Genomic DNA, 26,232 nt, shown 5'->3' on the forward strand with positions numbered 1-26,232 from the left:
TAAAAAAAAAACAGCAAGCGAGAGATTCCTCGCTCATGGCATCACATGCCTGGCCCCTCCATTTTTAATGAGGCAAAGGTCAATGTATTCTCTTGCTCTTTCATACACAGGAGGAACCCCAATCACGCCCAAGTTAACTTGTTCAAACAACTCCCCCACAGCCCCTCAATCCACCCACCCACCCCATCCACGCCGCTGACCGTCCACCGCCGTCCATTTGCATTCCCTGACCGAGAGAGCCCTGCCTCATTTCACAGGAATTCCACATTGACGGAGTCAGGCAGCTGTCAGCCGACAGAGAAAAGGGAACTTGGCATTCGCCCTCATTGAGCTTCGCCCTCCCCTCCGTCCCTCCAACCCCGCTGTTAAGCACACACATGAAAACAATCGAAAGAAGAGAAACTTTTTTTTTGTTTTCCCAGCTTGGTAGTTTTGACCGAAGGAGGAACAAATGCGCATTTAGTCAGTGCATTTACATGTGCATCCTGAGGTCGAGGCTGGGTAAACACACACTCCAGCGCAAGTTTGCAACAGTGATGTTAATTCACGTCTTTCTGTCTCTTGCTCTTTCTTCTTTTTCCTCTTTTTAAGGCTCTCCCTGTTACTTTTGAGTCTCTTCTCCCGCATCTTCAATCAAGTTGAGTTTCCCCAGCATTTCAGAAAGTGTAGTAAAGGAGCTGTGTTTGAGTGAGTCACCTTCTCTTCCTCCGCTCTCGCTCCGTTTTAGCAATGACACCGGAGAAGATAGCTTGTTGATGTATTAAGAATATTAATATGCAAACAGTCGACCTGACGGAGTAAGGCAGCCTTCTGTTATGGAAAGATAAATATTATGTTTTAATTATAAAAACATAAAAAGGAATGGGGGAGACAGAAGAAGAGGGAGGAGGGTGTGTGTGTGTGTGTGTGTGTGTGTGTGTGTGTGTGTGTGTATGAGAGAGAGAGCCAGCTTGTTCCAGGAGAAAGGTAAGCTATGTTTTGGCAAAGATTTGGAGTTGAAAAGAGTGGATGGCATAATGTGATGCTGTTTACTGAGGAATGTGATGCCCTGTCATCTCCCTTTTTCTCACTCCGCTCAGCCTCTCCCTTCTGGATTGCCTGTGCCGTTTTCTTTTTCTTTTTTCATCGCCTCTCCTTCACTCTCTCAACAGTCCATTTTTTCCTCTCTTTTTTTTTTCCCACTGTCCCGGCTTCATAACCAAGCGGGGTATCCTAACGTGATCATTAAGACATAAAACGGGCTGATAAATGTTTCATAAGGACACGGCTAGCCACTGATAGCCACCCAGGAATACTGAGGAGCAAACCCCGGCTCGCAGTCCTTCCCCTCGATCAAACACACTCGTTGGAATACAATTGGAATTTTAAAATATCTAAAAAGCCTGGGCTAATTCCCACCATGGGTAATATTTACAAATTGAGTCTGAAAGACGGGGCAGGGGAAAGAGAGAGAGCGAGAGAGAGAGAGAGGGAGGGAGGGAGGGAGCAAGAAAGGAAGAGAGAAATCAAATGAACTGTGCGAGGAATAAGAGAAAGAAGAACAGAGAAATAAATTGGCCTTTTATATTGTGCAAGCGTGTACAAAAATACTAAGTCTGCATTTATCCGAGACATGTCAATCAGCGCGGCACACTGACAATTAGTGCGTTTGAATAGAACTTTTATCATTTACCAGACACCAGAGTCCTGACCTACTGTACAAAAATGCAGCTCGGGGAACGATTGTGCCTGCAACACAATGACTGTCTATTTAAGTTTGGTGACACATAAAAAAATACAGATATGACAGGCCAGACTCCTACAAATGAGTGGGGGGTAGAAAGCTCAGGTTTTGTAACCACTGAGTTCCCTGATTATAGAGAAAAGAAGAATGGTGCGAGGGGTGGGGGAGCAGCAGAGGAACGGATGTCAATTACAAAGAAAAAGTAATTTATGCAGAGGGGAGAAAACCAGGAAAAAAAACGAGACGAAATTCATTATTTTTTTTTAATGCACACAGTTTTACACTCGTATATTAAGGCGCGCACGCTAGCGGAGGGCTGGCCTCCTTTTCAAAGTGTTGGCTGAGGTGGTAGGTATTCTGGCTTCTCGTAGTGAGTAATGGTATGCTAAATGTGGCTCAGTTTGACAATAGGTAAGCTCTACCCACCCTGGTTGATCTGTTGATTCAACAGTTGTAACTAATCCCATGCGGATGCTTGGTCAGGACCCCTTGGCATTACTTTTGAAACACACTGGGTATCCTCTTAGTGTGGTATTTCAACGGGCAGTGTGATAGACTTCGACACGTTGTGAATTCAAACAAAGCAACTTGGTCAGGTTTATGAAAAGATCATGGTTCTGGTTCGAATAGCTATGTTTGTTATGGAAATTGAGTCACGTACGTAAGTTAAGCACATTATGTATGAGACACAAATTAAATATGTTTCACATGTGACGTAAGTTAAGTAACCTTAAGTAACTCACACGGGACATGGACAGCGGTCTCCTGGGTGCAAGTCCCGCATTTTGACGTACATAAGTCAAGTGCCTTAATTACGTTAAGCACGTGGAGCAAATTAAGCTTGTTGCATACGTGACATAAGTTACGTACATTATGTGAGTTAGCTTACGTATGTAGGTCAGGGGGTGGGAGGGGGGTTGGGCTATGATTTATAGTATGCAATGCTATTCTCTTCATCGTCACTTCATTCTCACTAACACTACTTTAAGTTAGGGCGTGGCTCCAGAATGAACTAGAACTGTAAACAACTGTGAAACCTACGTGAGCAAACACACTTTTAAGTCACAGTGGAGGAAGAGAGAAAGAAAGACAGCAGATGTGTGACATATGGTGATTTTTGGACTGACATAGACGATAAAATAACATCAATAAATATCGTTAAAAGGTAATCCTCTTTGATGTTTGCCTGTTGACAACTCGAATTATCTCATATTAGCAGATAATAGCTAGCGAGATCGGGTTCGTCGCCATGCATATTCAAAGGAGTCTGGATCTTGTTCAACTCTACTTTATTCCCTGTTAATGACACAGTAATTACACTGTAACAGTTTGTCCGCATGTGTAATTACGCCCCCATTGTACCGACGCAATTAGATGAATATCCATGCTTTATAACCTAAGGCGTCAAGTTGGCAAATCCAATTTCAATTTGTATGGAGCATTTTGCCTGCTTGTTTGAGCCGCGGTAAAGACCAGGGATATGCAGGCTAATCCTTGCCATGTTAAAACGCTGTTCCTCTTAAAAAAAATGTAGACACGGGGGATTCTCTGGAGAGAGAGAGAGAGAGAGAGAGAGAGAGAGAGAGAGAGAGAGAGAGAAACAGAGGGAGTGTATAGAGCATTTTACAGCCGGGAGCCAAGAGGTGGGAGAGGGGTTTAGGGGTAGAGTGGGAAGGTTGTGGAGGTGCATGTAAGAAGAACTGCTTTAGGCCTTACATGTGTGCAGCAAAGCCTATTTTTTACATATTTAGCTACATTTTTCCTACATTGTTGCAGCAGAATGGAGATACGCAATCGTGGAAAATGAGGATTTTCAATGGTGGGGTTATTTGCATGTAAGAGCTAGCCAAAAACAAAAAAGGCTTTTTTTCTAAGCAGCGGGTGTTTGCACATGCGTTCACATCAAGTACCTGTTGCCGAACATTTCTAACGTTACTACTATACTGCACAGTGTGTTTTCTCTCCTTTGAGGCCGGATAAGTGGGGAAACAATAACGCTGAGGTGAAGACAGTCCAAGGATAAGAACATTTATAAAAAAAGATGGTGATGGGCATAAATGTAATTACCTCTTTTGTTTTCTTTAAAGAAATCAAGAATTGTATTGAATGAGAAACATGCTCGAGGTTAGACGTGGAGCTATATTGTAGTACGGAAGGTCTTTAAAGGACATCTCTGACAGAGGCCTTTGTTTTTTCTGCTCTTTTCTTCCTCCGTTCTCCCTTTTTTCACTACCTGCCTTTAAACAAGCGCCGTCTCAAAAGACAAAAGCGGCGGTGTTGACCTTCTTTCACAGTTGAGATGTTATTTTTGATTACTATAATTCAAGTTTAAACTCAGAATCGCTGTGGGTAGGTGGCGGGGCAGCGGCTCACACATACACAGATACACACACTCACGCTCACACACACACCTACACACTTGGAGAGGTTTGATGAGCCGTTCTTTTTTCAAACCTTAGATATTAAGAGAAAGACAATGGTACGGTAGCCACATCCTGTTCACTACAGAACAGTGTGACATGAACACATACTGTAAAGCACACACGCACACACACACACACACACACAACAAACATGCAGAGGAGAAACATGACACCTTTCTTCACATGAGAGACACATTTTTTTTCTCACACATCAAAGCTTCTAATTTGAGAGTCCCTGAGCTCCAAACGTGAATCACATTGTGTGAGTTGCGAAGAGAGACAAGTTTCGCTACGTCTCATAAAAAAAAGAAAAACTAAAAAGCAGGAAGTAGCAAAACCAGCATATTTATCAATATTTGATGTAGAATGTGTTTACTTCTCACATTTTCGTACAGTAAAACTGCACCCCGGTCTGTTCAGATCAGGGCATGCCTCACCATTTTATTATATCACGAATCTATTTTCCACTTCTGCCATGCTCCCGAGCAGTTAACTACGGCTTGACATCCTATTTTGGCACACACACTCACAAAGCTGCGCGATAACAATGTGAGGACATGGCTTTCAGATATGACAGTGGCATATTGACAAAGAGCTTGAATAGAGCCACTGTATCAAGCAGTGTAGCCCATGACTCAAGGTGAGACACACTACCAGTACACAAACAACACAAAGAATGGCAACATTAAGGCCTTGTGGAGAGCAGCAGGCTTTTTGTTTTTTTTCTTGTGCAAAGTTGTCGATACACTATTTTAATTTTGTATTTATAGTTTTCTTTAATCCTACGCCCCCTCCTCCAAAGATGGTGCCCAGGGGGCGAGATTTAACCACTCAGCTAAATCGAATGTATTTCTTCGTGCTTTGTTAGCATTTGGTGGTAAATGCTAATGGTTTTTATTTCTCAATTATTATTTTACTGTAATTCGCTTGTTTTATTTTGTATACCGCACACTGGATGTTACTTCTGAAGTTGTTGAAATGCCAGAAGCTCTACTCATCGGATTCAAAGTGCTTGAGTCAAAAGAGACAGACAGAGAGAGAAAGAGAGAGAGAGAGATAGAGAGGGGAGGGTGAGAGAGAGAGAGAGAGAGAGAGAGAGAGAGAGAGAAACTTCCAGCATTAAAATTCAGAAGATAATTACATCCGCTACACCCCCACCCTGTTGAGAAAGTGTAATGTTTAATAGTCTCTATAAAGAAAATAGGTTTTTATCTCACTCTCATTTTCATTAATTCCTAATTGGGGTGGGGGGTTGTCTGTTATTATTTCTTAGATTAAAATAAACATAGCCTGTCCCATGTTCAAACCCATCACACTACACGGGCACGATAAGGACTTCATGCCTCTGTGAATAAATAAACAATTTTGTCTCCACTGGTGGAATTAAGTTGCTTACAGCCTTAAGCTAAGCCACTCTGATTTATATTTATATTTATTTATATTTTTCTCCTTCTCAAAAGACTTAAAAGCACATCCTCGCTTTTGCAAATGAAGTTCACTGTTTTTTTGACCTGCTTTATATGTATATCTTTAATTAGTGTCTTGTTTAGCTTAAACCGACTGATTATCGCGTAGTCGTGACCTAATTACCGCGCGAGCTTCTTAACGCTAGCATAGTGCCCTGAGGAGCAAGCGAAAGTTACCTTTAAAAACTTGTGTAATCATTAGCAACGAGCCTCCCTTAATCCCACTAAACATACACTTATCTAGCCCCAGCCGGCCTGTGTTTGCTGGGTATGGAGAGGGGAGGGGTATGGTTGTCTTCAACATGTTTATTAGAGACATTTATTAATCGCTGTGGTTAAAACGACTTTGTCCCTACGCTTCCCGTCTTTACTCTCGTTCCGCAGGGATACAGACTGCTAACATGCACATGTGAATGCTATGGTGAGCGCAACTATTCCTGTACTGAGTCCTCTAGAGTCTTCTGTTTGGCTCAATGTAAATGGTAGCAACAACACAGCAGTGTCAGGGGGCAATTGTTTCTATGTCAAGTGATACAACTCATATCTGTACATTACAGTATATATGATATGTGCAGTACAGGGTTTACTTCAACTCAATAAATCTCTGTATCTGTATGTACTCCCGCTGTATGTGTGTGTGTGTGTCAAGTAAACCACTCTGTGGGTGTGTGAGGGTGTGTGGTTATTTGAACAAAGACATTATGTATCCGAGTAATGTGAGGAATGTGTGGCTGTAATTCTTTGGTAGGTATTTGGGTTATTTTGCATTCCGTTTTAAAGAGATGGAGTTGACACAAAGATAGATACACACATCGAGACACGCTTAAAAGGGATTCTTATTGGGAACTATGTAGGTAGAATTCTAGAACAGTGACAATAACATTGAATTAAAGAAGGAAACATAATTCCCAAGTACGGATAGAATTTGGATCCCTTCATCTACAGACTGACTAAAGAAAAAGTCATTCATTGTCTGATTCTATTTTTTCTTACCTGAAGATGGTGAGGAGGGATGTGGGCTGTCATCCTGGACACTTCCTGTCTGGGAGTGTCCTCCTCCAGCTCCGCTTTCCTCCGTCACATTGGATGAACCAGGAGTGGTGGAGCGGCTGATGGACTGGGACTCGGGGTCACTGGCTGATCCACGCCGTTCGTCCAGACCTTGTTGCTGGATCGCTTCTTCAATGCCTCTCCTGTCTTTGCCATGAATGCGGGAGTGGACGACCATTTGATGGTAGGTTCTGAAGACCCGGCCACAGTCGGGGCATTCTGAAGGCTTCTCCTTCAGGACGGAGAGGCTGTAGTCAATGTGTGGGCTTCCCAAGCCAGCCAGGACTCCAGGAGCCTCGGAACTACCGTGGACAGACATTATGTCACGGTGACTGTCAAAGCCTCTTCCATCCTCCTTCATGGACATCATGGCTCCGCCACCGGCCTTGGAGCCCTGCAAGGCCTCCGAGAGCTGCTTCTGCTTGGAGCTATCATTGGAAGCAATCAAGTAGTCCTGTTTATCCTTTGAGTAGGATGCCAAGGCTCCAGCACCACCCATCTCATCTTCCTGCCCTGGGGGTAAATGATGCTGGTGCTGCTCCTTAGGCATGAAAGCCCTGTCCATAGCCATGCCACGAGCCATTATCTGCCAGGCTTGGTAGCTATTGAGGGAGTCCATCTCTGCCACTTTTGCAGCTGCTTGGAGGCGCTCCATGCAGCTCGACTTCAGTGGTGGCACAAGGTTGAGACAACCCAGGAGTGAGCGCTTCTCATTTTCTCCCAGCCCATGGCCCATACCTCCTGCCATTGGCCCCAGCAGCTTCCCTAGCATCTCCTTTTCCTTCATGGCTATCCCTGCTTTAGCCAACAGTTGATGCTGCTCACTCAGGCCCTGTTTGTCTGGTGAGAGGAAGCCTCCCTGAAGACAGGAGATGTAGCGGGAGTAAAGGTTGGCATGAGCTTCCTGAGCTAGATTGCTCATGCTATTGACGGCAGCCATGTCCTGCTCACTGGGCTGGTGTGGCTTGTTCTTGATGGCCAGCTTGTTGAGATGCACCTTCATATGGTTCTTGAGGAACCAGGGCTCCTTAAAGCGACGGCCACAGATTTGGCAGCAGTGTTCAAAGGAGTCCTTGTGCTTGCGCATGTGGCCCTTAAGGAACCAAGCTTGGCTGAACACCTGGCTACACACTTCACAGCGGAATTCAGTGGCCACCTGCGTGCCACCGGCACCACCAGTACCCTGTGTGTTCTCGGCTGTGATGTGGGCCTTCTCCACATGACTTATCAGATCCTCTTCATGGGAGCTAGCAAACTCACACAGGGTACATTTGTAGGGTTTGTGGAGTATGCGGATGTGGCGGTCCAGTTCTTCACGCTTCTTGAACTTCCCTTTACAGAAGGTACAGCGGAAGCCTGTAGTGGGGTTCAAGGACTGTTCATCCTGGGTGCCGGCCGGCTTGGGTGAAGAAGAGGGTTGGGGAATTGGGTCTGGAGTGGCAAGGCCAGAGGGGGGGGAGCAGGAGGCCACAGGCTGAGCCTAGTTGCTGCTGATGGGTGTTAGAGCTGCTATTGAGGCTCAAATGGGGTGTTGGGGGTGTCTGGAGGAGACTGCCGCTCCCTCTCATCTGCTTGTCCCTAAGGATGGCCCTCTCCTCTAGCTCATGCAGCAGCCTATTCTCCTCTCTGACACGGCCGCGACCTTTACCAAGATTCCCCAGCTTGTGGGTGCGGAGGTGAATCTTCAAGTTGCCCTTCTGAGCCGCTCGGTGGTCACAGTAGGGGCACTTGAAGGGCTTCTCTCCTGTGTGTGTGCGCATATGCAGTGATAGGATGCTGTTAAAACGGAAGCGCTTGCCACACAGTGGACAGGGATACTTCCTATTCTTGCGGGCGTCATCTTCAATATCGTTCATCTGGGACATGATGCCCAAGTTCTGGCCGTTGAGAAACTGCTGCAGGTCAACACGCCCGTTCAACCCACTTAGTGCCCCTGCGTCAATGTCTCGGTTGAGCTGATTGGCGAGCAGCGCCATCTGACTGCTGATAGGTTGACTGGCCAGGGCCGCGTGGTGGGTCTTCTCGTCCAAAGGTGTGGCTGCTTTCTCTTCAGGGATCTGCTGTGGGCGGTGTAGGTCAGGAAAGGCGTGTCCTAACTGGGCAGTAAGCTGGTGAAGCTTTTGGCTGATGGGGTAGCGGCCATTTAACACAGCATTGCTCAGATGGGCATCAGCGTCAGGCACCGCTGACGACACACCAAGACACAAACTAGAGTCCTCCATCCTGTAAAACCAGACAGAAAGAAGGAAACATTTTAGAATTAATATAACTAGAAATAGTTTCAAACAATGGAGGTTTCAGAAAAAGTAAAAGACAAAAAAACATAAAAAAATGCATTTGAAAAATACTTTGGCATGGGGCTCTTAGTATTTGCTTCCCAGATTGGAAATATGATATTATCCATCCATATCTTCAGGACTAATGTGATTCTTCTCTTAGGAAAAACAACACCTGTGCTGTGTCACCCAGTGAAGGGAAATAAAATGTATTGACTTTGATGCATAGAGAAACTGCAAGAATTGTCAGCTCCAAGGGCCTGGAGAAATGCTGTGACTCCATATAACTTTTTTCAAAATGTAACACCATTTTGGATGAAATAATTACTCTGTAAACACAGTGAGCAGTGTATAATTAAGCTACTTGTGCCCATCCTATCAGAATTCCTCCAATTACACGCCTTAATGAAACGGAGCAACGGCATTGTCGGGGAGCCACCGCAATACTACAATTATGATATTAACAATAGCACTTAAAGCCAAGGGGTTACTCCAGTAAACACAACAGTCTTATCTTGTTGCCACGACACTTGTCTTGGCGCAAAATTCCATTAAAGATGCGCACTACATTTGATGTGAATCACTTTGCTCTCCCTCTGCTTCTTTCTATTCCCCCAATTCTCGCTCTCTCTGCTTGTCTTCCTCTCTCTACCTCGATCTTTTTTTTATAGTTTCTAGGGTAGAGAAAACAACAGTTGGCTGTGTTGAACGGGTTGCAAAGTTGCATTGGTTGACACACGGTTGAGAGGAAAAAGCAGGTAGCATTGACTGTATTTGTTCTGCCTGCTGTGTGACACGGAGCAACGTTGTAGTCCAGGGTTGCTGTAACGCAACCAAAACATACCAATGTTTCTGTTGTACTGTCAGTGAAAGTGTATCCATTTCATATGTGTAACATCAGTGAACAAATAACCCCCCCAAAAAATAATAATAACATTGCTTTTAATGCAGATCCATCTGCTCTCCAGATGGAGAGGTATACACATCTATCTGCACACTTCCTCTGGCTGCTGGCAGGGGTCAAACCCTCAGAAACAATAACCACGGTTCTGCTTTGGTCAACAAAATATTGTATAATATCTCATTAAGCTGATTAGTATGCTGTGGAAGCCATTGTGCTATAACGCATGATTATAATCATCAAAAGAAATCCTTTCATGTAGAGGCAGTGTAAAGCACTGGCAGTAGGTGAGTTCACTTTAGAGAAAAGTGGGATCATTTTATTCAGCTTATGGACACAATCTGGCAGCAATGGGGGCACACCCACATTCAAAATATGTGCACACATGTTCGGTATACACTTTATAGGCAAAAAGGGCAACTGAGGTTCTTCAAGACTCTCTCTCTCTCTCTATCTCTCTCTCTCTCTCTCCACCTACAGTATGTGTCGAAAGCAGGGAGGACTCCACATTGTGCTTGGCTCATTTGTTTTCTCCTTCATTTGAATTTTTGCCCTCTTCCGTCACTATCGCCCGTCAGTAGGAGGTTGGCAGACATAAGGGGTGCCTGTTCTTTTACCCACCGGCCCCTCCAACACACTGTCCATGGTGGATTCTAATCTTGCGGACATGAATTAGACACTGTGAGCAGCTTCCACTTGTGTTTAAAGGAATGTGACACTTGTGGGCTGCCCTTTGAATTCTCCTTGTTTTTCTTCCCCCCGCAAGTATCTTAAGCAATTTTACTGAATTCATCAAGAATATAATGGGCATGCTATGTTCTGCAGGCTTATGGGGAACAGCAAGATATGCCCCTGTCAAAGCCCACTTAAATTTACGACTGACGTTATGGCCGTGCTCTCGTGTGACTTGAATAATGCTGCGCTCATCTAAGAAATAAAGCATCGTAAAAGACTAATAATAAAAAAAATGTATACTTGATTGAAGACATACACATATACATGCTGTATATGTGTACATTTATGGTGAGAATAATATTGGGAGAGAATTGCTGAGAAAGATAAAACTTTGTTAGACTGCTTTGAATGGCTTGGGTTTTAAATTGTATTTATGTGACACCCCCAGCTTCCATCACGGGGTGTGCATATATCGGAGGAGACCTTATTTGAATGGGCCCTTTTTACGGAGGCGGCTGCCTTTTGGAATAGAAATCTGTGATTTAAACTAGGCTGATGAGCTGTTGCTCATTTGGGGAGATAGCAGCTTGCCCTTTTCTTCAATTTGATTTCTGCCTTTATCTTTAACATATAACAAAGGCAGATAGACAATGGAATAATGTGAAGCGAACTGACGAATCCAGTTTGTGTTTTTTTATAAACGTATCCTGGCTGACGAGCGTATGCAAATGAGACACATTAATATGCTCGCCCCGCTCCCCAGTCATTTTATATTTTTTCCCCCTGATTAAAAAGGACATTTCTTATGTGACATCCTCCCTCTGCTCATATCAACACACACACACACATACGAGGAATTTGAGGGTGATGTACAAGTACATACACACACACACAGACAAAGACACGCACTCATACACAGCCCTTTGACTACAGACAACAATTCAATATGCGCATGCCCTCTAAAACACACTAGTGCGACTCACCCGGCGCTGTCAAATGGCTGCCCACAGATATCACAACAACAGCTCACCCTGACTGTTACGACTCCACAGCAGAAATACACATCAAATGCACGGAAGAAAACAACTGTACGCAGTATTATTGTACTCTGCTTTTAGAAGATAGAGGCTCAGGTTTGTCATTCTTACCCGTTGTATTAAGGAAAGACTTGGTGCCACTTTGTCCCCATTATGCCTCAGTGTCTCTGCCATGGCAGTGTCGACTCCGATGTGAACAACACATCCACTCTGTAGCTCTATGCCGGTACAGTATCTGTCGGCCGTTACTCTAACCTGTATAACCTTATCATTTCCTGGCATGTACAGCAATGCTGCCTCATTAAAAACTATTGGCTCCCTCTGATACCTTCTGAAACCACAAAGACTTCCTTTAGCATTTTTCTCACGACGGTTCAGTTGTTGTCTTTATAGTTTGTGGTTTAATATTCAGCAAAGCGCCACGTGCACCCGTAAACACACAGAATCCTCCGCGCAGTCGCGCACGCGCACAGAAACTGATTTCACTCAGTTTCTCTAAATGCATTTTTCTCCTCTGCTCTTTTTTCTCGACGAGCCTCAGCTTAATTATAAGTGGTATCTGTAACACAATGGAAGTGTATTTCAGTCAGCATTTGAATGTGCTCAGTTCATTCCGGTCTTATCAATGGTACCATGAATCATAAATGCATAAGGGATTTGTATGCGTTTCTCCCTAATTGTAACCACATAAAGTATATGAAAGACAGTGTCAATATTAGGAATAGCTACCTATTATGAATTCATATTTAAATAAACAACTTCAAGCTAATACGCTCCCTGAATTAACTTTCAGGGCCCGAGTTTTGTCATAAAACTTTGCTGTGACATTTAAGACAAGATGGAGAGAAATTGAAGGATCGAAAAGCCATTAGTTGGACTTTACTTTGTTATTTTGACATGTATCGACACGGATCCCATCGACTAATCACAATGCAATACCTCATTAAGTCCTAATGAAGTAATTCATTGCATTAAACAAATCAATCATTATTCACAATGCGCTGAATTCCATCATATTTCCACCAAATCGTTAATGTGACGGGGGGGGTTGCAGCTGCACTGGTCTGTGGTTGAAGGGACAATGTGTTACATGCAGAGCTGAATGCTAAATACTAAGCATAAGCTGCTGGGACAATCCAAATGATTTGTTTTCAAATGTTTTCAAAGTACAACTTCCTCGTCATTTCCGACAGCAACAGCCTAAAAGTGGGTTTGGTTGGAGTCAGAGGTAGAACAGACCAGATAGGAGTTTCTACCTGGCTTGGGTTTTGTGGTGGTCTTTGCGAGGCGTCTAATTAATTCAATAAAGAAGCTGCCTTGTTTTCCTTACTCTCTCTCTCTCACTCTTTGACTTCACTCCTTTATTACTTTCTGTAATGAGGCGAAAACACTCTGAACTGCACATGGAAGACAGTCACACAACCCCTTTGCCAGATCCAATCCGAACTCCATCCCATCCCTGGTGCCTCTTGATCAAAATGCGCAACTCCGCAACGGCAAAAAAAAAAGATGTGAAGCTTCAGAGATGGATATTTGTGACTTCAAAGGGGGAAAAGAAGAAGAGGTGACGACACGGCCCAGTTCAGATCTCGTCTCAATTTGATTCGAAATATGGGGACATTGTTTTTTTTCTTACAAATATGAACAGACACGCATTTACTTTTATGCAATTTCTTTTTTTCAATACATATATTTACAATCATTTGTAAACTACTACTACTACTACTACTACTTAGAGCCTGAAAGAACCTGAAAGAGCCAGAGCTGTGATTGGCTGGCCAAAAACACCAACCGCATTCTTATGCACCAATTTGTAGCAGACAAATTCTAAAACAAAACCAAAAAAAAAGATATCTTTCTTTGTTTGTTTCTTTTTTTTGTTTCTTTTTTTGTTTTACACAAAAACAACATCCAACATTTATTAAGTTGTAAAAAAACATGGGATTAACATAACCCCCTGAAAATATGAGCAAGGACTTCATGAGAGCACGGACTCGATAGATCAGTGACAAATATGAATGAACAGGAGCCCCTGCCCCCCTCCCCCTCCACCCCGCTTTCTCTCGCACAATATGTCATTGAGGGCTGTTTAAGAGCTCCTGTCAACAGGTAGTTCAACTTTCAGCTCATCCCCGCTGATCAGTGGGAGCCCCCCCCCCCCCCCCCCCGCGAGAAAAGAAAGACACCGGGAGGGAGCGAGAGCGGGGGAAAGAAAAATGTTGTGGGCCTTTTTATCCGCCCATCGCTCTGACAGCCTTGCAGGGGATGCCATGGGAGGAAGATCAATGCAGGACAAGCGGATTCCCACAGTTCATTGTTCCGGGCCAGCCAAATCATCTTCCCAAGACGGCCGGGAGCTCAAAGCTTCCCTTTATGATAACCATCCCTGGTATTATTCCCACTATGATGATGGTGACCTGCAGATGTCTCTGTCTGTCTGTCTGTGTGTGTGTGTGTGTGTGTGCATATACATCTGTGAGCACCTCTCCCCTCCCGAGTGCTCCACAATAGCGGTCACAGCAGCGTGGACGGACCCCCGCTGCAGTGAATAAAGCGGCGAGCGCGGGATTAATAGCACCAAACATTTGTTAAGCAGTCACTGTTTTACCGAAGTTCAATGACAAAGAAAAATACATTTCATAGTAATTGGCACGATATGGATAGTGAACGTGCTCCATCTTGTACTTACTCCATCACTCCTGATTTAATACTGCAACTAATGCAGCTGATTTGTTTCTTACTGTTGTTGTGTATCCCTGAACTGGCAATGACTCGAGGTATTGAACAGATATGTATCAGTTAGCTGATACAGTCCTTTTGGTAAGTGTTGAATAGCAGCCTTTCAAAGCACATATGAAGGACGTGCTTCTTTAACAGATCCAAGGGTAAAAGCTGCAATAAAACCTGTTTCCTCCTGGCTCTGATGTTTTGTAACGCACCTGTGCGCTCCGGTCTCGCTCCGTGTCTGGTGACTAAACTCCTCTCCCTGTCAAATCAGTCAGAAAACCAAGGCACACAACACTGAGTGCGTGGGTGCGTGTGTGTGTGTGTGTGTGTGTGTGAGACGAGAAACATGGCGGTGCGGAGCACTCACGCATGGTTAGACTGCGGGAAGAAAGAGGTCAGAGAGACAATGACCACAGTGTATCTGTCACAGCTTACATCACTGGTCACCCTCTGCGCTGCAAACAGACACACACACATAGAACTCTGTGGGTCACATTATGGGGCCGGCGCTGCCTTTGTCTCTTGCGGAGTGACTGCAGTGATGACATACACGACTCAAGGCTGAGACTAAAAACCTGAGTGGAGTCTCACTCTGTTTCTCAGGTGGCGGCAGCGAGACGGAGACAAACAGAGAGGGAGAGAAAGTAGTTGAATGTCAATACGGCCTAAATAACAGAATATCAGAAATAATTGCTGTTTTCTTCCGCTCATGCTGGGCGCATTCTGGTAGAGTTTTGCATAATGACTACAGTCAAGGGGTGGTGGGGGGGGGTTGGAGGTAATAGTGGTGGGTGTGTGGCGGCTGTGGAGGTGGTGGTAAAGGGAGGGGTTGTTGTGACAGGTGCTGAAATCAAACTAGGGAGGCAAAGGGAGACAAAGGTTCAATTTACTAAGAGGAGACTTTAATTGTTACACAGCTAATTAAGAGAAGAAGGATCTATTTTTTTTGCACTCTCGACTATTTACCGAGAGCTGTGTGTGCATACATTGGGAGGTAAATTGTTCCTTCAAGCCAAGTGAGCCTATAGTGAAGAGTCAGTGTGTGTGTGCCCGCGTGTGTGTGCGTGAGTGTGTGTGTGTGTGTGTGTGAGAATGGATGAGGTGCTACCTCGACATACAACATTTCTTTTCACAGCTTCTCTGCAGTTGGGAGTTTGGGACTTTCTCTCTAAAACAAAAGTCTATGGCTAATTAGCAGCACTCATTACAGGAAGCGAGTCAGGTAATTATTTTACATCATGCTGCCGATAATTGAATGATTCTTCAATGTCTGAATGTCTGTTTGAAAGTCTCTCTTTTCTTTTTTTCCCTCAGCCCCCCTCCCGCGCTCCCTTCTTCTTCCCCTTTGTCTTTGACGGAGATAAGAGAGAGAGAGGCTGGATACAGGTACTGCTGCCATATGCTCTTGAATGAAAAAGCTCTTCTGTCGAAGAAAATGGGATTTTTAAATATTGAAACTGCTGCATGTCTTTTTAATATGACCGTGTTAAATCTCTCTTTATTCCATCACTTTGATAAACTCCCCCTTTCTATCTCTCCCCTCTCCCACTTTCTGCATCTCTTCTTTTTTCGCCATTAATCTGAAGAGTTTGAAGGGAACTTCAGCTCTCTGAGAAGTAGTTAAACTTATTATGCAACCAGGCGGTGTCTTTTTTCTTTTTTTCTTTAAGCAGCACACTTCCTGTTTAAGAAAGCAAACTAATCTTATCAAAGCCATCAAGAAGTTCAGACCGGAGTGGAAACGCTTGTGACTCTCCGCATGTGTGTTACAATATCTCTCAGTGGCCTTATGACGGCTATTGTTCTCACGCACATTTTCGTCGGCGTGCCTGGGGAGGAAGAGGGAAGAGAAAAAAGAAGAAAAAAAAATCACCGCACTCTTCTTTCTCTCCTTTCGCTGCAGAAAGTCAGATATGTACGGCGAGCTAATGTGGCACTCAATGTGAAAGGAAAGAAAGAGTGGGAGTGAATTGTGCATTATCTACTTTAAGGCCAGGGTGTATTTATTACAGACTAATTGTAGCAGAGGAAGTGCTTTGGAGGGGTGTGCTCTCGGGAGAGAGGGCGGAGGGCTTCAGGGACATAAGAGAGCATGTTTATCTATCAGACTTTATCAGAAAAACACCGTGGCGACTGCTCTTAAGATCAGAGAGGGGGGTGGGAGGGGATGAATGGATTCACATGAGGAAATAAAAGAAATGAAAGAGGGACGAAGAGGAAAATAGGAGCGAGAGAGGAAGAGACATGTCAGCGTTTGCGTCGATGCCAACGCCTCAGTGAAGGCAGCCGTGATTAAAGCAGGAAGGAGAAGTTGGGTGAAACATTTGGTATTTTTTTGAAGGCCTTTCTGTGATCCGGACTACAGAACACACTGTTACACACACACACACACACATGTTCAGAGTGTGATCCACGCAAAACTGATCCAGACACACCTGCGCACTCGCAATAGCTCAAGTGTAGACTGTGTGTGTGTGTGCAGATAATTCATACATGTGCAAAACGGACAGAAAATAAAGTTGAATCCAAACAGCCTGTCTGTGTGTGTGGGTGTGTACGTGTGTGGGTGAACATTTTGTCCTCATAACAAATGACATATAAGGCTGTGATTCCTGACCAGGATGCTTGTACTCAAGGGGGGTACGTGGAACATGTCTAGAGTAACTCTAAACAGAGAGGGCTAAACAGTTAGCTAAAAGTAATGGTGGATATGGATTACTAAAAGTCATTTATGAAAACATAGTTCAGAAGGTTGGCTCAATGTAATAGCTAACTGGTTTCAATCATCCATTTTTCACTCCCAACTTGTCAAGTACCTACCGACGCTGGCCGGTGCCGCTCTGCGTCTGATACCGAAGCACTGAGGCGCCCTTTAGTGTCGGTGTGAGACGCACCAGGCTTTCAGCTCACTCCAATGTCAACCACATCTTTATTAGACGGTCAGAGCAACTGATGAAGTATAAAGAGCTAGAAAGTCAGAGTAGGGAAGAGGTCGAGGTGGATTGACTTTCACCCAGGAGACTGTTCTTTACCCTACTTTTGTTACGTAACTTACCTACTTACCTGACACCACATACGCAACTTACATGAACATACTTAGTGATGCTAGAGGGGTATGTAGAGCGTCTGCAGGGCCACTGACAAAGTGTCTGTATTTGACGAGTTGGGAGTGAGGACATACAAGTAAAATATTATGATTATGATTAAGATATTTGATTTAGATTGATATTTTATGCAAAATAAATTCAGTCAGTATCCAAACCAAGAAGTATATCTATTGTATGTGTGTGTGTGTGTGTGTGCGTGTGAGTGTCAGCAGTCTCAGAAGGTATGCTGTGGCCGTGTTCCAGGACTCCCTGCGTCTGTCTACACCATGAGCATCAGCTCGGACCTGTCTGTCCCGGCCAACACTGCATTTCTCTCATTCTTCTCTGCCCTGCCTGACCTTCAGCATCGTCAGACTTATCTCCCACAACAAAGGCTACAGTACACACACTCATTAAAAAGACACACACACGGGCACGCACACACACACACATACGCACACACTGTTGTACATGTGTGCACTGGCTAAGTTCATTAAGGCAGTGGATGGTTATAATGAAAAATGACCTCTCTGTAGTACACTGTCTGAACTTCTCCCTCGAGACACACGTACACACGCACGCATGCGCGCACACGCACATTTGTATTAGAGCTTACGCATAAGACAATCTCCTGTAACTGTCCCTTTACACTGTCCCACTACACACACACACACACACACGTCTGTGTATGTAGATTATGTTGACTTGAAAAAATGTAAAACAAACACGTAAAGAAGCCGCGCAGGGAAGATAATGCTTTATGTTTTCCCATCTGATCAGGTGCTAACCTAAAAGAACGCATTCCTAAAATCCCAAACAGTGCAGCTGTGGCCTTTTGGGAGGAGCGGCTTCGTATTCATAAGAAGCACAACAGCCGCTGTCGTTCGTGTCTGAGAGGCTGCTTGCTCGGAACCTTGCATTTTCTTATTGTTCCTGACAGGAATAGCTCGACATCTACGGTGTGGAATCATGGAAACGTCTGACACCAGCGGCCTGGCCGAGGCTCGCTAGCTCACTAGCTAGCTCGCTTTGTGCCTGCCACTTGACGGAGCGCTGAAGAGGCTGCAGCCCTGACATTCCCCCCTCTCTCTCCACACACACACACACACACACACACACACACACACACACACACACACACACACACACACACATGCAGCTCATGGCTCCTCCATGAGTTCCAGAGCAGCCCCGGGGTGTTGGATGTGGGCAGTTGGTGGGAGGTGGAGTCGGGGTGTGGGTGGTTATAATCTGCGCACCCTCTGCTGAAAAAAATCTTCCTTTCTGCCTCACCTCCTTGGCAATCCCCCCCCCACCCTCCCCTTCAAACCCACCGCACTCCTCCCATCCCTCTCCATATTTTCTCCCCCTGCATCTGATTAAGTTAACAATGTGGTGTTATTTGCATGCTGATTTTGCACACCCCGACCCCCCCCCCCCCCTCCACCACCGCCACCCGCTCTCTCTCTCTCTCTCTCTCCCTGTCTCTCTCTCTCTCCTCAATTCTCTGACAAACAAGAGAGGCAGGATCACAGTAATGTGATAGCACAGCAGCCAGCCAACGCAATCTGCCTCAAAGACCAGGTGTTCGCAATCCACCTCCCTCTTAATTCCTGCCCCCATCATTTCTCTTGTTTTTATTCCTGTTATTCTTCTCTCTTTTTCCTCCCTCCTCTAGTTCTTCTTCTTCTTCTCCCGTCTCCTCTCATCTATCCCTGGTGTGTTTATAAGGTTGTATTATAATCAAATCTGGAGCGAGGGAGGCCTGTCTTTTTTTATTAATTATAGGCCACAGTTGATGCGAATGTATTCCGAAAGCATCTTCAAAATAGGTCGGCGGTACAGTTTGCTATTCTTATCACATTTAAATGTCAACATGGTGCAAAGCCCTACAAATTAGTTCAGGCAGGCTTCAACCCCCATTTAACATTTAAAGCGCCATTCTGTAAGGCTCAAAGAGCGATTTAAATCAGTTTACACACACACACACACACATATATAAATACAGAGATAGCGCTTCGTCTTTCAAACTTCTCATTTCAACACAGACATTTAACTGCCAACCTTTGCCAGAGAGAATGCAGTGCGCCATCGAGAAGATGGGAGGGGGGGCGGGAGAGAAAAAAGAGCAGGATGAGAGAACCCCAAAAAAAAGAAGAGATATAAAGCAACAGAAACAATGCATTAGCTTCATGAATAATAAATCTGCCCATCTATCCATGCAGAAAAGATCCAGGTTTCCAGCATCTCCGCGTAAATCCACTGTCCGAATGAATAAATCAGAACAGGGGGACATTTTCTTGAGCTCCAGCCTATCACTGGTAAATAACAACAATGATTTGAAACACATCTGTTCGTAAGCAGTGCCAGCTAACCCCCATAGAGCAGCACGAGACAATAGAAGCCTAGCGCTGTTGTTCTCCATATCGGTGGCTGGGCATATCAAATAGAGTTTACCCATCTTATACACACACACACACACACACACACACATACTCACAAATCTATTGATACAAACAAACAAACATCATCAACAAATAGGAATCACGTACAACCCATCATAAAACAGTCGACATTAGTACCCTCAACAAAAACACAACTGTATTATCCCTGTTTTCAATAGGAAATCTGAGATGAATTAAAAGCCTGATCCGTGGAACGTGACAGCTGGACATAATTGAAGGAATACAATATTAGTGAAGTTAAGAACCATGGCCTGAGTCCAGGTATTGAAAATGTCTTTTTCACACTTTTCTAAAAAGTCTCTTCTTGAGTTTTAACTAGGAAATCCTAAGACCGTCTTAGCACATTGGAAGCAGTTTGCTTGACTTCCCAAAATGGACCCAAACTGCTTTGTGTTTGATTGATTTGGCCAGGTCATTATGATTAATGAAAGTCTGGAGGAGCCACATGGTCACACTCTCAGGCCTCTGTAGTGTAGCACAGAAAGAATGAAAACATAAAATACAACCCTGTTGCCTGGGAGAACCTTGATAACTGGTACAACTTCAGGTTATAGTTCACTTTAAAAATAAATATATCTCCAAATATCTTTGTATGTCAATTACACAATTATGTTCAGTGCTTTGAAAATAATAAGTGCCAGTCCTCCCCTTATTTACATGTTGACGTATGTATCGGTCGGTATCAGCAATCCTTTTTGCATTCTGAATTACTACAGTGAATAAAAGATACTGGAAGATATTGCTATATCTTCACAGCACGAATGCATTCATGGTGGATGGATGTATTTAAATGCATCCATGTTGTGAAGAAGGGCGGCGGAAGTAGGGGGTCCCACAACTTGTAAAATGCCTCGCCACGCACAAGCTGCGACGCTCACAGCTGGCCTCATGCTATGTGGAAATGGCCAAGCCAGTCCACATGCTTACATGTGACATTGTTGGTTTAAGGGTGTGTGTGTATAGCGAGTGTGCGGTTGAGCGGCAGAGGGAGGGTTACGGCGGAATGTGCTCAGATCGTAACCCACTTCGGAAACTGACAAGATTAGTAGAAGATTGGGGTTACAGGGGGAAAAAAACTATGGTTGGGGCTAATGGTTGAGGTATGTAATGCCATCTGACTTACAATGTATTAACATAATAAGTACACACTGTTAATAAATGTATATGATAAAGTCACATGTTGAGACATACACCGGTCTCCAATGGCAAAATCCTGTACTTCACATCCACTATCCGTAAACGTACATTTTAAGTATTGTAGTAAAACTTCCTTCACATGAAACAATGAAAAAATCCAAGCAGCGGTTTCGTGTTTCTCCACAACGTAATTGTGTGAAGATGTGTACCATATAGACTTCTAGGAAGCAGGGCTGTCATCGGTTGTCATCAGTGGTTTGTCAACATTAATGTGATTAGAAGTGATACTGGATTGTAACCCGTCTACGTTCAAGGACGGTCATTGACGTGATGTGGAAACTCCACATGATCTTTGACCTCTTACACCTCTCTTGAAATGCTTCCGTGTCATTTATTTGCAGGCGCCAAAGTGAAACTTTCAACTGCGGCTTGAAAAAAAAAAACCTTACTCTTTAATCGTCACCCTCTTAACATAATAAATCCTTCAGCACGACACGATTGCGACAATAAAAACCAACTGGAGTGAAACACTTCTGACTCTTAACTGGGCACGGAGTTGCCTTCGAGGTACGCACACATCAAAGCAAGATGATGATGTTCAGCCTCGAGGAGAAGTTGGCCCTGTAAAGCTGTTTCGTGCCATCAAGATGCAGGATCAACTACGAGCCGAGGGGGATCACACACACACACACACACACACACACACACACACACACACACACACACACACACACACACACACACAGGGCCTGCAGCAGTAGGCTTGTTATGAGACTTGCTTTGCATCGTTACACTGCTGACCCCAGTTGTTCCAATGACTATACGAATGTCTAGGAGGGACCAACTGAAGCAAGCAAAGCAGACAAATCGCAGATTGGGATAGGACGGAAGATAATAAAAGTCCCGAGACGGACGTTCTAAAAAAGAATCTAAGAAGCCTAAATGGGGATCCATAACACTAATACACTCCTCAATTGAGTTCAGTCCATTTTGGTTATGTATTAGTCTACCGTTACACTATATACGCATAAGTATATATTAGGTAGCCTAATATGAGAAGAAGAGCCAGTAAAGGGGTCACAGAGAGACTTCAGTATCAGCTTACAATTGCCCTATTACATCAGCATAAGTAACTGAATCCGAAGAGCTAACTAGCTTATAAGAGACCCAATCCCTCTGACTGGCTATCCTCTACCTCTAGGCTTGGCTATGACTCTTCCCCAGTCCAGCTAAAAGCAGAATGTTCTATGGGTGTGCCTAATGCGGACGCGGCGAAATGTCAAAGCATTACATATCCCTTTTTTCGCGCAGAGTGGCCCCCGAGGGATTAATTGACTACGCGGTAAAGTAAGTCGGAGAGCCGCGAGAGGAGTGTGATGAAGATGAATCTGTTTCATTAGAGGGCAAACAGGGCCTGATGGCGGCGATTGGCAGAGAGGAGGGAAATGTCTCATGCGGACGCATTTGTCCAGTCACGGTCCGCAGCGGCACGCGCCGGCGTCGGCTGTCCGCTCCTTGGCTGATCACCGATCAGCCAAGGAGGCCGACTCGTATTTAACATGTGTTCTTTTCGCTTCCTTTTCCTCCCTCCTGGTTGGCCTCCGTCTTTCTCTGAACCAAACCAGGAGGGAGCGAGCTTCCCGACGACTTCAAATACTCGTCAAACCAAGAACAGAGCAGAAGACAGAGAGAAGGGAAGGGGCCCCGCTACTATCCCGCGGCCTTCGTTTACCAATTATACTGAGTACCTGCTGACAGGTGGGTTGTCACAGTCTCTGCTTAGCCACCCAACTCCCCCCCCCCCACACACACCTCTCAACATCCCATCTCTTTCCATCCCGCTCTGTTACAGGAAGCTCCTCGCACCTCCAGGCAAAGAGAGACAAACGAAAAGGAGGATGAAGAGGAGATGGAGGAGGATAGTGGAGAGTTTGGCTTCAAGACTCTTTTGATTCGGGATACAACCGCTGAACCCCGAGCAGTTTTTGGGCCGTTTCTTTTTTTATTTATTTTGTTATCCAGTCACATTTTACTCACTGTTTTTCACTACACCATATGAAGTCCTGCCCCTCTATAGAAACGGCACAACCATGGCCTCCCAATTGCACTGACAAGTGCAGAGTTTAACATTTTTTTAAAGAATCCGGTTAGTGGGGTTCAGAGGTTAGATGATGGACATTTTATCAGAGTTAAGGTGAGGAGTTAAGTGACCTAGCTCTCTAGTTTAACATGAGTTTTTGAGGGCAAGTGGTGACATTGTTGCTCTTAATTTGTCAAAGTGGAAAAAAAACTCGCTCAAAGTGATTAAGATCATAATGAAACAAGATGGCTACTGGTGATTTCATTGGCCATAGTTGTCGGGAACAGTGTCCTAATACTTTCCTTTGAAGCCATCGACAAGGAACCTACAACATCAGAAGTGGAACACATTAACCGGCTCAAGTTTTTGATAAAATATCAATATGTTGGTACATTTCTTTTCTCTCTCGTTTCCACCGACTGTCTCTTTCGAATAAGCACTACAAGGAGGTGTGGAGACAGGGGGCCTCCCCCCCTCCCATCGTCGGGGGCCCCCCTACCCACTTCTCCTGCGTCTTGCCGTCTCAGAAACTCAGCCAGCCAACGAACACAACTGAGACAAAACATAACCATAATGGCTCATTAAAGGGAATGGAGACGACTTAGGCAAACAAAGCAGCCTTCACTGGGCTGTCACCGAAACTCCTGTGATGGTGCGTCCAAACTCGCGCTGGTGACAAGGAGGCAAAAGTGTCATCCTCCCACCAGAACTCGCGATGGTTCGGAGTGTTTTGACTGCGCTCGTCGCGTCTCTGTATTTGTTCAGTGACAAATCGAATGTGTGCACAGCAGAGTGACGGGCCTCTGTGCTCCGGAGAGAGGAGAAAAGTGGGTGTTCACCCACTTTTGCTCTACTTTATTAGAGACGAGGTACGACTTTGTTCGTGTGCAAAACCGTCCCACTTCTACAGGGAGTTTTTAGAGTTAGAATCAGGGTAGGTTAGAGTTCAGCTAATTGTTTAGCTTAAACACAGTCAGGATAAGAACTTGGGAGGATGGTTATGAATTGGGTTGCTGCCTCAAGTTCTTTAAATAAAAATGGGTGACAAAAAGCTACAAAAAGTCTCTCAGTGTGCTGGTCCAACACAAGCCTAAAGGACAGCTACAGTGCTCATTGTCGTGCGTTGCAAAGGACCTGACAGTCACCACAGAACAGCAAGCCAATCATCAACAGAGAGTCAAGGGCAGTCAGCACAGCCAATATGCATAGAGTATCTTGCAACTTAGATTTTCTTGGTTTTTAGGTTTACTTTCGTAACAAAACTATTTGGTTAGGCCTTAGAAAAGATCATCACTGGGTTCAAATAAGTACGTATGTTACGTAAAATAACTATGCTTCGCTACTGGTGTTAGTCATGTCCAGAAATTAAGTGACAAAACAACAGTGAAATAGCTCAACGTTGACTTTCACACAGGACACAAAGAGTGGTCTCCTGGGTGAAAGTCCTGTGTTTGTTTGACCCATATGCCACCCCTTCCCCCCGCCCTACATCAGCATCGGTGGTTGGCATTACAGACACGTTATTAGTGACAGCACTCTTTCTCTCTATCACACACACAGACACACACACAATCCTGTTTCATGTCTCTACTATTCTTTTAAATGACAAAGACAAGATAGTTCAAGTCCCATGTGTGTCACATCCAAAGGACTCTTTGAAAAAATAAGAGGCTGCTTCTCACACAGTGAGTTTCTTTACTGCAGCCAATAAAAGTGTTACAGAGTGAAGACAGAAAGCTTTCTCTTTTTTTTGTAGATATTGGAGGCAACTGGGGAGCACAGGCCTTTATACATATTCACAATTTTCATGACAGAAATATTAAGAGACATTTTCTCTCATACCAAACTCATGACACTGAATGAATGGGAAGTGAGCGGCAATCAATCAGTAGCGTGGCGCATTCGGTTAACTCCACCCTGTCGCTTTACACTTTTGTCGGAACATGTTTTATTATTTATTTTTATGACTGATTCTAGTGTGTACAGCTAATCTCATAGGCCGCCACTGACCCAGCAGTGAAAGCACAGTCGTATCTGCTTAGCAATCCCCCAGTAATTAAGGAAGGCCCGCACCATGCCTAAACCTCTCCCTGACACAGTGTTGTGTCTGCGCTGCATGGAGACAAGGAGTCATAAGAGGCTTAAGGCTCATGTACCTGCCGCTCTGTGCTCGCGCGTGTGTGTCTTTCAAGAATAACGGGACAGAAGATTAAAACAGTGATCAGACAAGTAGAATTAACCACCTTTGCTGCTTTCTTAATTACTGTGAAGTCCACCTCTGTGTGAGCAGCACCATAAATACCTTCCAACTCCCAAGAGGCCTTGCAAATCCAACTTGTAAATGAAGGAACACACACACACACACACACACACACACACACATCCTTTTGACAGAATGACCAAAAACTGAACCCGCCACTTCTCAGAAACTGGGCCAAACCATATGTCCTTGTGCGTATTTTGGGATCAGGCTAATTCATTTTGATGATGGCATAAAAAATGATATCTTCCAAAAAGACAAAAAAAGACGAAGTGTGGGGGAAAAAAGCAAGAACAGACAGATCTGTTAAGAGACAGAGAAGAAGAAGAAAAAAAAGAAAAGAAAGCGAAGCAGGAGGGAGGGCCGAGGGGAGTACGTGTGATGAATCCAGGTCTTATGGGGAGTTCCAGGGGAGTAAAATAAGGTTGAACCTCAGTAGGATCAGCATCCAGGGCAACAATACAGTGAGAGTAGATTATTTGACAGGGATAAAATGATCTGTAATTAGGACAAACTGCACTAGAAGCAAGTTCAAAGCCTGTTTTTTTTAAACTGGTTTGGATGTGTGAGTGGTTTTTGTGGATTCCCAGGATGGCAGGAGTTAAAAGAGAGAACAAAAAGAAAAGAACAAGAGATGTAAAGAAAGTTTAACTGAGATAAGAGATAACTGAGGAATCTGAATGTTGAGACAATGGATTGGAGAGAGAGAGAGATGTGGGAAAGTGACCTGTGTGAAAGGTTCAATGGTTAAGAGAAAGTAGACAAGGTGAAGCCTGCTGTTGGTGTTTAGAACAGCAGGGGAGAGAGCAAAAGAAAGAGGGAGAAAGAGAGAAAGGGGGAAAGTAACAAAGCAAACCCCCCGCAGGAATGAGCCGCGATCCATCATAGGCAAAAAAAAAAAACAAGTGTTCACCAACACACTTATC

At 44.5% G+C, this 26,232-nt stretch overlaps 1 protein-coding gene across 1 annotated transcript in view; it reads right to left on the reverse strand.

Annotated features, from left to right (window-relative positions):
* The window catches only part of znf536 (zinc finger protein 536), a 224,436-nt gene that overhangs the window by 106,569 nt on the left and 91,635 nt on the right, over positions 1–26,232 (reverse strand). Inside the window, 2 exon segments of the mRNA XM_031846060.1 lie at positions 6,606–8,139; positions 8,141–8,885. Of these exon segments, the coding sequence (XP_031701920.1) occupies positions 6,606–8,139; positions 8,141–8,884 (2,278 nt within the window). The 5' untranslated portion in view covers position 8,885.

Source organism: Anarrhichthys ocellatus, unplaced genomic scaffold (genome assembly GCF_004355925.1).
Source record: "Anarrhichthys ocellatus isolate YVR2014 unplaced genomic scaffold, GSC_Weel_1.0 scaffold6, whole genome shotgun sequence".
Classification (NCBI taxonomy): Eukaryota; Metazoa; Chordata; class Actinopteri; order Perciformes; family Anarhichadidae; genus Anarrhichthys; species Anarrhichthys ocellatus.